General features: G+C 21.6%; 3 protein-coding genes across 3 annotated transcripts; all 3 read right to left on the bottom strand. All coding sequences in view use genetic code 6, as the record gives it.

Moving 5' to 3' along the window:
- Nucleotides 1–405: 405 nt before the first annotated feature.
- Nucleotides 406–2,112, bottom strand: TTHERM_00624129 (hypothetical protein; the record flags this gene model as incomplete). Its single annotated transcript, XM_001471392.2, has 1 exon — nucleotides 406–2,112. Exon 1 carries the CDS (start codon nucleotides 2,020–2,022, stop codon nucleotides 406–408), a length of 1,617 nt encoding a protein of 538 aa, XP_001471442.1. The 5' UTR covers nucleotides 2,023–2,112.
- A 928-nt stretch (nucleotides 2,113–3,040) lies between these two features.
- Nucleotides 3,041–6,680, bottom strand: TTHERM_00624120 (kinase domain protein). Its single transcript, XM_001022538.3, has 17 exons — nucleotides 6,331–6,680; nucleotides 6,025–6,192; nucleotides 5,902–5,969; nucleotides 5,760–5,834; nucleotides 5,327–5,646; nucleotides 5,177–5,266; nucleotides 5,031–5,117; nucleotides 4,816–4,908; nucleotides 4,672–4,764; nucleotides 4,523–4,615; nucleotides 4,369–4,461; nucleotides 4,212–4,307; nucleotides 4,006–4,098; nucleotides 3,857–3,952; nucleotides 3,615–3,797; nucleotides 3,463–3,561; nucleotides 3,041–3,408 (listed from the first exon to the last, which is right to left on the bottom strand). The coding sequence occupies exons 1-17, from the start codon at nucleotides 6,641–6,643 to the stop codon at nucleotides 3,306–3,308; spliced, it is 2,163 nt and encodes a 720-aa protein (XP_001022538.3). The 5' UTR covers nucleotides 6,644–6,680; the 3' UTR covers nucleotides 3,041–3,305.
- Nucleotides 6,681–7,917: 1,237 nt separating this feature from the next.
- TTHERM_00624110 (insulin-degrading enzyme) lies at nucleotides 7,918–12,063 on the bottom strand (the record flags this gene model as incomplete). Its single annotated transcript, XM_001022537.3, has 6 exons — nucleotides 7,918–8,183; nucleotides 8,239–8,634; nucleotides 8,688–9,036; nucleotides 9,092–10,072; nucleotides 10,333–11,092; nucleotides 11,357–12,063. 6 exons carry the CDS (start codon nucleotides 12,061–12,063, stop codon nucleotides 7,918–7,920), a joined length of 3,459 nt encoding a protein of 1,152 aa, XP_001022537.3.
- Nucleotides 12,064–13,748: the final 1,685 nt, after the last annotated feature.

Below are 13,748 nucleotides of genomic sequence, written 5' to 3'. Positions count from 1 at the left end.
CAAAAGCGAGCTAAATAAAATATTAATTTGCTATTCTAAAATGATAAATTTAGTATTTTATATATTTTATGTTTTTTTTTTAATTTAATTTATGCTGTTAAAAATAAAAGCTTAATTTCAAATCAAAGGTAAATTATAAAAAACGAGCTGTTATTCAAAAATAATTTGAAATAAAATTTAAATAATTAAAATCCAAATTTTTTTATTTAAAAACAGTTTTTAAAAAATGGCGAAGTGTTTTTTTTTAATAAAAAATTTACTTGATGATATATATGATTTAATATGAAAGAAAAAAATTATGATAGGCATGTTTGCTTATTTTAATTTTAAAATAATTTAATGAGATCATTTAATAAATATTGTAATTTTAGCAAGTATAATTATGTTTATTTTTATTTTTATTAATCAATTTACAAAGCTACTATAAGCTCGAAGTGAGAGTGGTGATTAAGGACTACTTAATTCTATTGTTTAATCACTTTTATCAGTATTTTCTTTAATAATCTGCTGATACACTTACTGTGTTTTATTTAATTCCCTTTCCAACTGCTATTCGTTTTTAGCATATCTTCTTTTATGCTAGAAAGGATGTGGTGGAACTTATTTCATATAAGAACGACCTACTATATCAAAGATTTCGTATGTTTTAGGATCATTTATAAATGGATCGTGGTCATATTAATAGAAAATTCTCTCTTCCAAATCAGTCTATTCTAAATACATATTGACTAACTTTTACTGCCCATCACAATACACTTTTAAATAAGGGTTCTTAGCTTTAACGTTGTAGAAAGTATCAAATTCTTTGGTTTAGTATTCTTTAAAGTTATTAAATGCCTTTTTTATATTATTGCAGTTTAGCTCATAGAAATCCTACTTGAAATTTTAATAATCTGGAACTTTATGAGGTGAATAAATATCATTCTCTTTTCTGACTAGTTTGTGTACTTTACTTTTTAATCTTCCCCTGTATTCGCTTTATTCTTGCTAACTTAATTAACTTTTCAAAAATTTTTATGAGAGATCATTTAAATCTATATTTTTTGCTAGTTGTGACTCATTTAAAGCTCCTTTTTTAGAAGGAGCAGCTTTACTAAAATTATATTTCTCTAATATGTGGTCTATTTTAGGGTGCATGATGTGTTATCTTAAAATTTAAGCTTCATTAGATACTGGTCTTGCTAACTTTAGAACATTTATTTATTGTTGCTTTTAGGCTATTACACTACCATTTCTAATCTTTTTATCTTTCAAATATGATGTGTTATTCATTTAACTATCTGAAGGGTTTTATCTTTATCTTAAAATACTTCTTTTCATACTTGATTAATTGTATTAAAATTAATCATAGAATCCATCATAATCCCAATAATCAACATGTTCATTAAATAATGTCTTTTTTGGTGTTATACAGCTAAATTAGGAAAGATGTAATTATGTTTGCTAGTCATCTGGAACCATAACTGAGTCACTTTTTAATGTGGTATAAGTATTTGCACTTTTAGAGTATTTTGTAGAACAGCTTGTGTTCATTTAAGATCTAAACAATCTTTATAATGTCTTTTAATATGTCTCTTAACGCTCTTCAGATCTTTTCTGTCTTGATTATTTTGAAAAGAATTTGTCTTTTACTGATTTACTTTTTAAAGGAGATTCCAATTTAGTATTTTATAAGTATTAAACCATTTCTTTTTTAATCTAAGCTTCTCTGATTTTTTCAGTATTTTCAGGCTTTGGTTTTATAATATTTTTTAAATGGCTTTCTAAAGTGTAATCTGTCTCATGTATGTGATGAAATATAACTTTCGGTCTTTACGAATGCAATTAATTTTAATTGTGCATCACACTGAATGTACTTTTAGAAGCTGATGTGCTTGATATTGCAGCTGGGGAATCATTATCTAATCTCTTACTAGGAGTTCGGTTTGAAATAATTTTTTCATATTTTTATTATATAGTTGATAATGCTGACCTGTGACTATCTTATGGAATTTGTTAGATATCAATTGCAGTGGGAAACATATTCTATTATATAATTAGAGGAAACTCTGTTTTTTGTTAATTTTTATATTCGTGTAGTTCCTACTTTGTTTTTAATAAATAAGATGTATGTATTATATGAAAAGTTAATATTAATTAAAAGAATCAATCAAATAGAAAATCAATTAAGATCTATTAAATTTATAAAATCCAAACCTATCCATTAATCGAATATTAATAAAAACAAAAATAACCACATATATTTTTAATATTATTCTTTCCTAAAAATTGTTAGTCAAAAGTAATGAAAATAATATTTTTCCTTAATAACCAAAATAGTAAATTTTATTTACTTATTAATTATATTTTTTTTCATTTATCTTACAGCATAATAATTAAATATTTATCTTCTCTTTAAAAATTAATATTTACAATTAATTTTTAATCAAAAATATTTCAAAAGTTATATATATTTTTATTTGAGTAAATAAAAATTTTAAATTTATTTATAATAAATAAATATTAATTAAAACATAAATGCATCTTATTATACTATTAATCTTAAAATTTTAAAATTTCATATTTTATCTCATATTTAAGTATTATTAAAAATTTATAATCAAAATCATTTAAAAACTTTTGTTTTTTATTTGAAGAAATAAAAGAGTTTAGGTTTATTTTTATTAAATTAATACAAATTAAAATCTAAATTAAGCTTAAAAATGGTAGCTTTATTTATGCTACTTATCTTACAATTTAAACATTTCATCAATATCAATATATCTCTCATTTATAATTATTATTTAAAATTAATTCATTCTTTAAAATTAAAACCTAAATGCATCCAAATAAATTTTAATTATATTTATGTTTCTCCTATGTATAAAAATTAAAAAATTTTATTTTAATTTTTAGTAAATAAGTATATTCTACAAATTTATTTATTATTAAAAATATTTCAAAATTTTTATTTGAGTAAATAAAAAATGTAAAGCTATTTTTTTAAAGAAATAATTTTTTCCATATCAATTAAAACATAATTTTAAGCTAACAAATTTAATTATAATTATATAATTTGGCTTGAAACTTAAAAATTAAATACATTTATTTATCTTCTATTAAAAAGTAATATTTACAAATTTATTTATTTATTATCAATTATATTTAAGAATTTTTATTTGTCATTTGAGCAAAATTAAAAATTCCAAGTAAAATTAAAATGGATGAGTGATAGATATATTTCATATCAATCTTGATCTAAATAAATTCAAAAGAATTTTGTTGTTAAGATCATTAATAATTTCTCCGTAATCAAAAAAAATATATCAAGCAATTATATTAAGAATGCTATTAATCTTTATTATTTCGTTTTCCAGTTCCTAGTAATTTTCTCCCTCAATTAAACCTTGTCTTATAAGATAATTTTCCCTATTAAAATATAAAAAATCAGTCATTTATAAATATCAAAATAGATTTTTTTACCCAAAATTAAATCCAACTCTAGTGTAATTATGAGGAATTTAATCTTTTATTTTTAACAACACTTATATTGCTTCTTTTTCAGTTATTTTCTTATTATTACTTTAAAATAATTTTATATTAATTTAAAAAAATTAGTTTGAAATAATATTTACCCTAGATATAAATCTGTAAATTTAGCTTTTTTATTTGCATTAATAAATTGAATCAATTTATGAAAGCCAACATTTGAGATTTAATTTTGTTATAATCCAATTTCTACTTGAATTAGGTGGTTTTAAGATTTTAGTAAAGAGTCGCATAATTTACTTATATCCTCATCTCCTAAATTGCATTTTCTGAATTTTTTGTGGTAAATATTTTCAGATAAACTTTTAATTAAATATAAATAAATTACTCAAATGACAAGCATAGCTTTTCTACATGTGATCCAACAATTTATGGTAAATGGAAACAAAACCTAGTGAAAGAAATACTATCACTGATGCTTTTTCTTTAAAATTAAGTTAATTGAATTTTCCTATAAAAAATTTAAATTTAAATTACGAGAGGTCTATTTTCAGTTAATTTATTTAATTATGTAATTTTTTTAAAGACAAACATAACACTTCAATCGACTCTTCATTTAAACTGTTACTTCTAAATTATTTTATAAAATTAAAATTTAATACAAAATTTTAACATAAATTTTAATTTTTGAAAGTCAATTGACTATTAAAAATTCAAAATTATTAAAATATTAATTTAATCACTTTAAACTCAGGTAAAGAGTGTTTATTTACACTGGCAGAGATCCTATATTCTGGAACATAGTCATATATCCTTTAGTTGAGATATCAGGATTATTTCTTAATTAATTGATAAATATTTAAATGATTTAAATTAAATTTTTGAAGAAAATTAACTTACTCAATATCAAGTTCTAAAGATTTTAAATTTTATGGTAGTAAATCTAAAATTAAGCTAAAGTATTTAAATGAATCATTTGTGAATATATTTTAGCTATTTTATTTAATAAAATTGATAATTAAAAACAAATTCTATAGCATTTATTTATTATTACTAAAATCCTAAAGTTAATGATTTTATTTTCGGTGGTAGAAATTTTAAGGAAGATGCTAAGTCTTTCAGCATTCTTTTATTTAATGACTGTTTCCTTTTAAATTATTTTTTAATTTAATTTAATTTCATATTTTATTGAAACTAAATTACTCTATATATAGGCCTATGTATTTAATTTTATCAGGTATTTTAGTAATCAAGTTTTAGTAAAAATCAGATTAGTCGCATGTTGTTGTTACATTTCTATTTAAAAATTATATACAATAACAGAATGACAAATTATTTTAAACATACCTAAACCAAAATGTTAGATTCTAAAGAGTTACAGGTAGGCTTTTTGTTTGTAGTATTAATTCTCTAACTGAAATTGCGTCTATTTAAATATCTCTTTTAAATAAATGTTTATTTTTGTTATTTTAATATAAAACTTTTTTTAAGATTAAATTTTTTAATTAAAAAATATTTCTTTAAATTAAAATAATTTCAAAAAATAAAATTTATTTATTTACTAAAAGGATAAATTTAGTTCTGATATTTCCTATGGCATGTTTATCAAACATTATATTAATTAGTATATTTCAGCTTAATGATGCTACCTAATATAAATATAAATGATATTAAATTCTTTAATTTAATTAATTTAGAATTCAATTACTCAAATGAAATGTGTAATCTCTTTATAGAGTCATCTCCTTTTCTTTGTCCGTTTAAAAAAAATTGTACTTCTTATGGATTTACTTCAAATCTTTATCATAATAAAATTATATTAAATATCAAAGTAATTTTATTTTCTCAAAATATTCACATTTTATGCTTATAAAGTGAAGAATCTGTTGGGAAGTCACCTGAAGAATCTGTCTAAGACCTGCTCACAACAAATCTTACATCAATTTCTTTTTGAATCATTTTTTTAACATCATCTATGATAGGTCTTTTTGAAGGCTCAGAATTTAGTAGTTATTTTATTATATCAGTTAAGAATTTATCAATAAAATTTATAAAACTAAAGTCTTAGTTATAGAGTAAATCAAGTGTTAATTATAGCTATTCTATGCTCTAAAAGTTGCTAACATATTTCAAGCCAAAGATTTCTAAAATAATGATTCCTAATGACCAGATATCAGCCTAATTTTTTAATTTTAGGTAAAGAAAAAAAATCAAAATTTTAATAATGAGTTAAGATTTATGTGAATTAATTCTAAAGTTTAAATAAAAGGAAGAATATTTTAATTAATTACTGGTTAATTAATATTTTGCAATATTCCTGGCTATCCCATCTAAATTTCTGGTGCAACATACCATCTTTATGAATTCTGATTAATAATAATAAATAAATAAAAAAGAGTATATGAGTAAAAATATTAAAGCTTTAAAATTTACAACTAAATCATCTTAAGATTAGCATTTTTGATAAAAGATATCATCTTCTCTATCCAATCCAAAATCACCTATTATTTTTATCAAAATTGCTTTTTTAACACTAATAGAAAATAAATATTCTACCTATTACCAAATTTCCTTGCTAATTTACTAATATATTTTGTGTTTTTAATTCCTTATGAGAGTGATTTACACTGTGTATAGCTTGAACACCTCTAATAACTTACATAGCATAATGAAACTATTCCTACTAGCTGAGACTCTTTTCTTTCAAAAGTTATCTTAGATTATCTTTATTTTAAAAAAATGAAATCATAAGTAGTCTTAAGGAGTTTCATATTGAATGTAAGTACTATTTATCAATAGTGATGAAATGTAAAAAAAAATTAGAATTTCTATCAAATAGGAGAAAATTATTAAGTAACTTACTTGGGCAGTATTCCATTTACATAAAAAAGACATGGCTAGAATTAAAATGTTCTTCGAATTGGACTACATTTGGATGAACAACTCTTTAAAGAATATTTGCTTGGTCTTGATACTCTTTTAATTATAGTTTACTCTGAAAATGTCTTACTTTGAAAGCCACTTATCTAGAATCTTTTGTTGCTATTATAACCCTATTTATATCCTTCATTTTTGCTACTATCTATCCTGATATAGTGAATCCTTTTTCTAGGAGGAATTATTTTACTTCCTGCTGCAACTAATTGTGCTAACTTGTTTACACACAATTTCCCATAAAAAATAGAAGTTTACTATGTTTATACTTTTGATTAAAAAATATAATTTTTATAAGTAGAGAAAATATTTAATTTAAGCACTTAAAGTGAAGTCATTAAAATTCCAAATATTTACTCTAAATAAAATAGAAGATATAAAAAAGTAGCTCCATTTATTATTCTCTTAAAAATTAGTCATGTCAAAATATTAATGAAGTGTAAGACTTTTATTTTAGCAAGTATAAAAACAAAAAAATTATAAAATACATATCTTTTTATTTTTGCTTTAAACATTTAAAACATTCCAACAAAATTATTAAATAAAAGTATATTTTTATGAAATAATTATCATGAATTGATTAAATAAACTCAAAGAGTTAATATTAAAATAGGTATTTAAAATATTATTTTAAATATATGCCTAAAAAAGTAAAAAGTTTAAATTTATAAACACTTTTATTTAAAGTTACTCAAACTAATTATTATAAAAAATTATATTCAATAAAGTTTGGATGTAATAAATATGATTTAAGTTTATAGGTAGTAAATTTTTAATTTATTTGGAAGATAATGAGTTGAGCAAATTATTTAATTGAGGTAATTAATTTATTTTTTTTTTTAATCAAACTAAAAATATATCTACTGTTATTAAAACTATAAAAAAATATTTTTATTATTTTAAAAGGAATTTTCATACAATTTGAAACAAAATAGATTTTCAAAATATCAAAATATTAATTTACTTTTTTAGTTGGCTTTATAATTATGAAATAATATTGTAAAAGCTAAACATAACAAAAAATATTATGAATAAATTTAATGATACAAAGATCAAACAAATTTTTTTTTACTGACCACATAAATTAAAAAAGATTTATTTTAATTAAAGCAATTTTGATAAAGATATTTATTTGTAGTTAGTTCTATTTTTTCAAAAAACTTTTAAGTTTCAAAACTGATATTGAAAGAAAATTTTTGATATATATTTTTAGCAAGTAAATGGTTTATGAATTAGAGATGTAGATTAAAAAACGAATATCATTTAGAGTATTTTAATGAGACAATAACATATATTATATATTAATGACTATTTTTATTGTTTTTATATAGATAGATAAATAGGTATTTTTTTTAGTAAAATAATTTATTAAGATATTTAAAAATCTGATGTTAAAATGTTTTTTTTTTTTGTAATAAATAGGTAGAGAAAGGTAGAATTTTAAACAATAAAGGTAGAAAACTATCTAGTTAGCTAGCTAACTAAATAAGGTATTTTTAAATTGACTATAACTAATCAAAATTGCAACTATACTGGACTTGAATAATCATAATAAAGACTATCAATTTACTAGCAGAACTATTTCAGGTGAGTGTCATCCTATAAAATAAAGATGTCTTCTTATTTTAGACGTTCTTGTTCTAATTATTCTTGTTCTTCTTTATGATCATTTGTTATTATGTGAATTTCTAATTTTTTCTTTTACTCAAAAAATAAGTTATCAAAATCATTAATAAGATCATTAATAGTGATTGCTTCTAAAATATGTGGTATTCTTTCCTCTATATTTTAAATATTTTTATTAGTTTTTTAAATTTCACATAAAAGATTAATTACTTCTATCAAATACAAATTTATGCAACAAAATCTCTTCAGACATTGATAGAAATTCTCTATGTAAGGTTTTAGGCTTTTCTGTGAGTTTGATTAGAATGGAATGTTTCATATTTTCAAATTTTTCTTGGGAAAGTTATCTTAATTCTTTTCTCATATTTACTAAAAACTCTTCAAGTCTATTTTAGATATGCATAGGTGAGCAAACGGAGGATTGAACTAAGAATGAAAATCCACTCACTCCTCTAAATGTCTCATCCCAGCACCAGACTATATAACCTAGTTTTTCATTAGTACGCAATTAATTAAAGAGAGGTTCACTTAAATAATTTTATATAAGCTTCATCATAACACGAGATTCTACTGATTCTGGACCTCTTTAGTAGTGTGATTATAAGCCTTTTCATGTCAAATAAAAAATTAGGTCAGTCAATAATAAATATAATATTTACATGAGTTGGTTTCTTCAGGATTAAATTCTTTTTCGTTGATTAGAAAATCAAGTTTATTTGTGGTGTTTGGAAGAATTTTGTTAGGTTTAATCAAAGGTATGTCGGATTTTTGTAGTATTCCAAAAATGTTTCTCAAAGTTTTCATTGTGTTTTCAGCTTTTTATATCCAAGATATTGCCTCTTCTTTACTAATATTTCCCATAATCAAGCTTTCAAGACGAGTATGGGATAACCACTATTTATGAAATTCAACGATGTCATAAAGTCTTATTTCTTTTAGTGCCATTATTTTTTACTTAATAGTAAATTTTCCTGTTGAAAGTAGACAGTTCTTACTCAAATCAGTTATCTAGAGTTAAAATAAAAATTTATATTTAATTAAATAATTGGCAGTAAAAAATTACAATTGAGTGAGGAGCATCACGATAGTAATTATCATAATCAGACATTTATCTTTCATAAAAAGTTGAAAATAATCTTTAACCTTCATCAGCTGGATTAAATGACTTAAAGAGCTTTAAAAACTCTTCAAACAAGACACCGATTTTATCACTATATCCTTTTATTCTTACTTTAAAAGAAGTGTAGTGCTACTCAAATTTTAAATCTATATTAGCCATTTGAGCTAAATATTTAGTTTCATTAACATAGTTTTCAAAAAGTATTAACCAAATTTCTTGCAATACAAATGATTTAGCTGTTTTAGATTGATTGCAATCATTCGTAAAGATAAATAAGTCACAATAAGTTTTGCAGATAAAGAACGTATCGTCTTATTTATAATAAAGTTCGCTCATTTCACTTTCAAAAATCTTTATTGGGTACTTACTGGCACTACTTGTATCATCTGTCTTAGGAAGTATATCAAAATTTTTAGGAATGAATAAATTTTTAACAGGTAAACCAAGTTTTTTTTTGCTATAAAGAGGCTTATATTCTGTATTATAAGAAGATTTAATATCTTCAGGAATTTCACTTACAAGATATCTAGCTCCTAAATATTTTTCAGTTATGAATGAATCATCGTCACTCTTGCTGTTATTCTATTTTGCATTAGCATAATTAAAATTTTCATCGCTACGATTATCTTAGTATTCCTCATCTCCATCATTTGTTTCAGATTTTTATGATAAATAGCTAAATTTTCTGTTTAGCATACTATAAATATGATTTTCATCGTCAAAATCTTCAAACTCTTCTTCAATTGTATAAGATTTTTTAGCAACAGACTTACTATATTTTCTTGCTGATATTTATGGGCTTTTAAGTTTTGGAGATTCTCCTCCATGAGAATCCAATTAATTTTGATCTGTATCATAACTAGAAGCTTAGTCTTCTTAAGTTAATTCTTTATCTTTTTTAACTTTTTAAGCAGCAGCTGAACCCTAATTATTAAAAATAAAAAGAATAATTACTATTAAATAAATTAATAATTCAACAAGGGTTTAAAGAGTTAATTTTGAATAGTTTATTGATAGCTAATGCTAATATCAATAATTTATAAGAATATTGAAAAATAAGTAAGGTAGTGAGAGAAGCAACTGTCAAATTAATGAAGAATTTATATAAATTGAATTTTTTAATTTAGATTGATGAAAATTTTACCCAAGCTTAGTTAGATCAAATAAATAAATAAATTAATTACATGTGGATGTGTTATTGAATGATTATGGCAGTGAGTTTCTATTAACTCTTAAGCTTTTTTTGTTAGCACCTGGCTAGAATCAATGACAGTGTCTAAATCTTATTGAGAGGTGTTAAAGGATTTAGAAAACTGTGAATCAAAACTCTTTGAGCTTAAATAAATTATGATATTATCTAAAGTTAGAGAATCTATTAGCTTTTATATTATAATTTCATCGTACTTTTAGAAATCATATCTCATTTTTAAGATTTTGGTCATAGGGATCCAATGAAGTCCATCTGCAATTTTAGTTACATATTCACTTATTGCTATTCTCTCTAAAAAGCGAAAATTTATAGCCTCAATATCTTTTACCTCTTCATATGCTTCTTTGTTGGCAACTTCTTTTTTAAGGACTTATATATAATTAAAAACAGCATGACAGACCCTTTTATATTCAAAGAATCCTCTTTGAGTTAATGTGATATTAAAGCCAATTATAGTAAATAAATTCATGCAATTTTCTGAATAAGAAGTCAATTCTACTGCTAATCCTTCATCAAGAAGTAAAGAAAGCAAAGAATTTTTTCCTTCGTGGCCAAAAATATGCGTTAAATAATCATCTGGCTTTATATTACAGTACTATTATTAATCCTCAACTACCCAACAGAACTCAATAATATCTTCATCTTTTATGGGAATGATTTTAACTAATTTGCAAAGCTACTCTCTAGGGAATGGGTGAATTTTCTCTAACTCCATTTCTTTCATCTGTTCATCACTAATTTAAATCATTTTGTAAAATATAAAATGTTTAATAATTTTGTTGGATTTAAAAAAATGTTTTGTTTTTTATATTCAAAATGCTAGTAGAAATACAAAAAAATCTAAAAATTTATCTACAAAATAGATAGATATTGCCTTAAAAACTCTTTAATTAAAATAATCAAGTAAAAAATAAATAAATTTATGACTTCAATCAAAGAATTATAAATTAAAATGTTGTAAAATTAAGAAGTAAGTGCATTTATGGATAGAGTATTACCTAATTTATTCTTTTTCTTTGTTTTGTATTGTAGAAAAATATTTTATTGCCAGATTTTTTAGTACTTCTATTGATTCCTGACCATATATTACTAAATTCATTTTATGAGCGCTATAGTATTTTTCATAAAATTTAAGCAGTTCTTCTCTAATATTTTCTTTTTGAAGAGTTTGTAAGCATCCTCCTCCATATTAACGAAATTTTGTTCCTTCCTTTGCTAGAGCTTTAAATATTCCCCATAAACGACTGGAATCTTCACTAACATTCATTTAGTGTTCATTTTCAATTGCATTAATCTCTTTTTCTACACAAGTCTCATCGAATAGAGGACTGATAAAAAACTAGCTAAATCTATCTAAAGCTTCTTCAAATGCATCTGATTTAACATCAAAGTAGTAATTGGTATTCAATATATCAGTATAGGCGTTGTCACTTCCTCCATTTTAGCTTAAATATTAGCTATATTCGTTTTATAAAGGATATTTTGCTGTGCCCATAAAAAGCATGTGTTCACAAAAATGTGCTAATCCTTAATATTCTTCTGGATCTTGTAATTAACCAACTTAAACATCAAGTGAAGCAGCTGATTTTTCTGCATGACTATCACTTATTACCATAACTTTAATACCATTTTGAAGTTCAAAACCTAAATATTATCTATCGTCATTAGGACTTTTATCAATTTAGACTATCGTATTCTACTTCATTGCTTTTTAAATCTTATATGGTTGAGTATTACTTACTAGTTTATATAACAAAATACTCTTTTATAAAATATAAAAAAGAATCCTTTTTACATCTAACTAATATATGTGTGACTTCTATTAATTTTGTTTAAATCCTTCCTTGAATTATCGATATATTATTCTATCTAACTTCAATAATAAAATGGATAATTAATTATTATATTAAGCTTTTATATTTTTTGTTTAAAACTACTAATTATTGTTATAAAAATTTTTTGGATTTAATGTATTTATAGTTTAGCTCTTCAAAGACTTTTAAAATTTACGAATTACTTTAAAAGTTAATTAATCGTTTACTAATTTTAGTTTTTGTTAATTAAATAATAGATGAATTCCCATCAGTAATACGCATTAAATTATAAAATAAGTATATCATAATTTTCCTGTTTAAAATTAATTAAAGGCATAATTAATTTTATTATATCATTCCGGCTTAAATAACTCCTAATTAAATTTAATAGAAAACCTAAATATTTAAAATTTTTCTAATTCAAAAAATAAATCTTAAATAAAAAAAATTAGTTTAATCAAATGAAAGTGTTTATTTTCAAGGATTATATTTTTATTTTAATTAATTATCTAGATAGACTTCAAATTCTAATTTATGTAAAATAAAGTAGAAATATTTTTTAAATTTTACATCTTTAAAAAAATAATAATCTCAGAGCATCACTAAGAGGATGTAAAAAAGCAGTTAAATTTTTTATAAATTCAAGATCTAAAATTAATTAATATTGTCAAATTTATCTTTTTTAAGTAATATCATTATTAAATCATTTTAATTAATCTATTCAAGATTTATAGAAAAGCTACTCTTAATTTACTAATTTGAATTAAATATAAAAATAAAAATTTCAGATCATATTTTTGATTTATTTTTCAATCAAAAGAAAATAAAAATAATCAATCATCAAAAAAAGAAAGAAAATTTATTATCAAAAATTTGAAATTAAATAGATATTTAATGAAAAAAAAAACCAAAATAAAGATAAATCATATTATTTGATAAAATGAAAGATAATTTAAAAATAATTTTCTAAATAAAAACTTGCAAAAAAAAAATATAATAAATTAAAACTAAAATAAGAAAAATAATTTAAATTTTATATAAAAAGAAAAAATGTAAACAAATAAAAATTAATATTTAAAATTGTAAAATAAAATATTAAATATGTATAAAAATAAAAAAAGGGATAAAATTGCAATTTTTATTATTTAATACCTTTTTGTTTAATTACATAAACGAATTAGTATTTAATACAAGAAAATATTAATCAATAATACAAATTTAAATATGCTTAATTTATTCAGAAATGTGTAATCAATATGAAATTATTTGACATAATAATAATTTATTACATTTTATAAAGATAAAGATAACATTAAAAAAAATAAATTTAGTTTATTAATCATAAGATATGCTTTTTAAAGGTGATTCGTATTATTGTTTGAATTTTTATACATGTTCAAATTCATTAAGTTTTGTGTAAGCTTTATCAATTAGGAGATTTTAATAAATTTTTATTTTTGGTGATAGTTAAATTTTTTAAGGGAATAATTTTTATTAATTGATAATTAATTTTATTACATATTATAATTTATTATTATTTTCACACTAAAATATTTTTCAAATTTAATCATAAAAG

The sequence above is a fragment of the Tetrahymena thermophila genome (assembly GCF_000189635.1).
Source record: "Tetrahymena thermophila SB210 genomic scaffold scf_8254479, whole genome shotgun sequence".
Lineage (NCBI taxonomy): Eukaryota > Ciliophora > Oligohymenophorea > Hymenostomatida > Tetrahymenidae > Tetrahymena > Tetrahymena thermophila.
The sequence above is the reverse complement of the archived record's forward strand: the minus strand, read 5'-3'. Positions and strand labels throughout refer to the sequence as shown.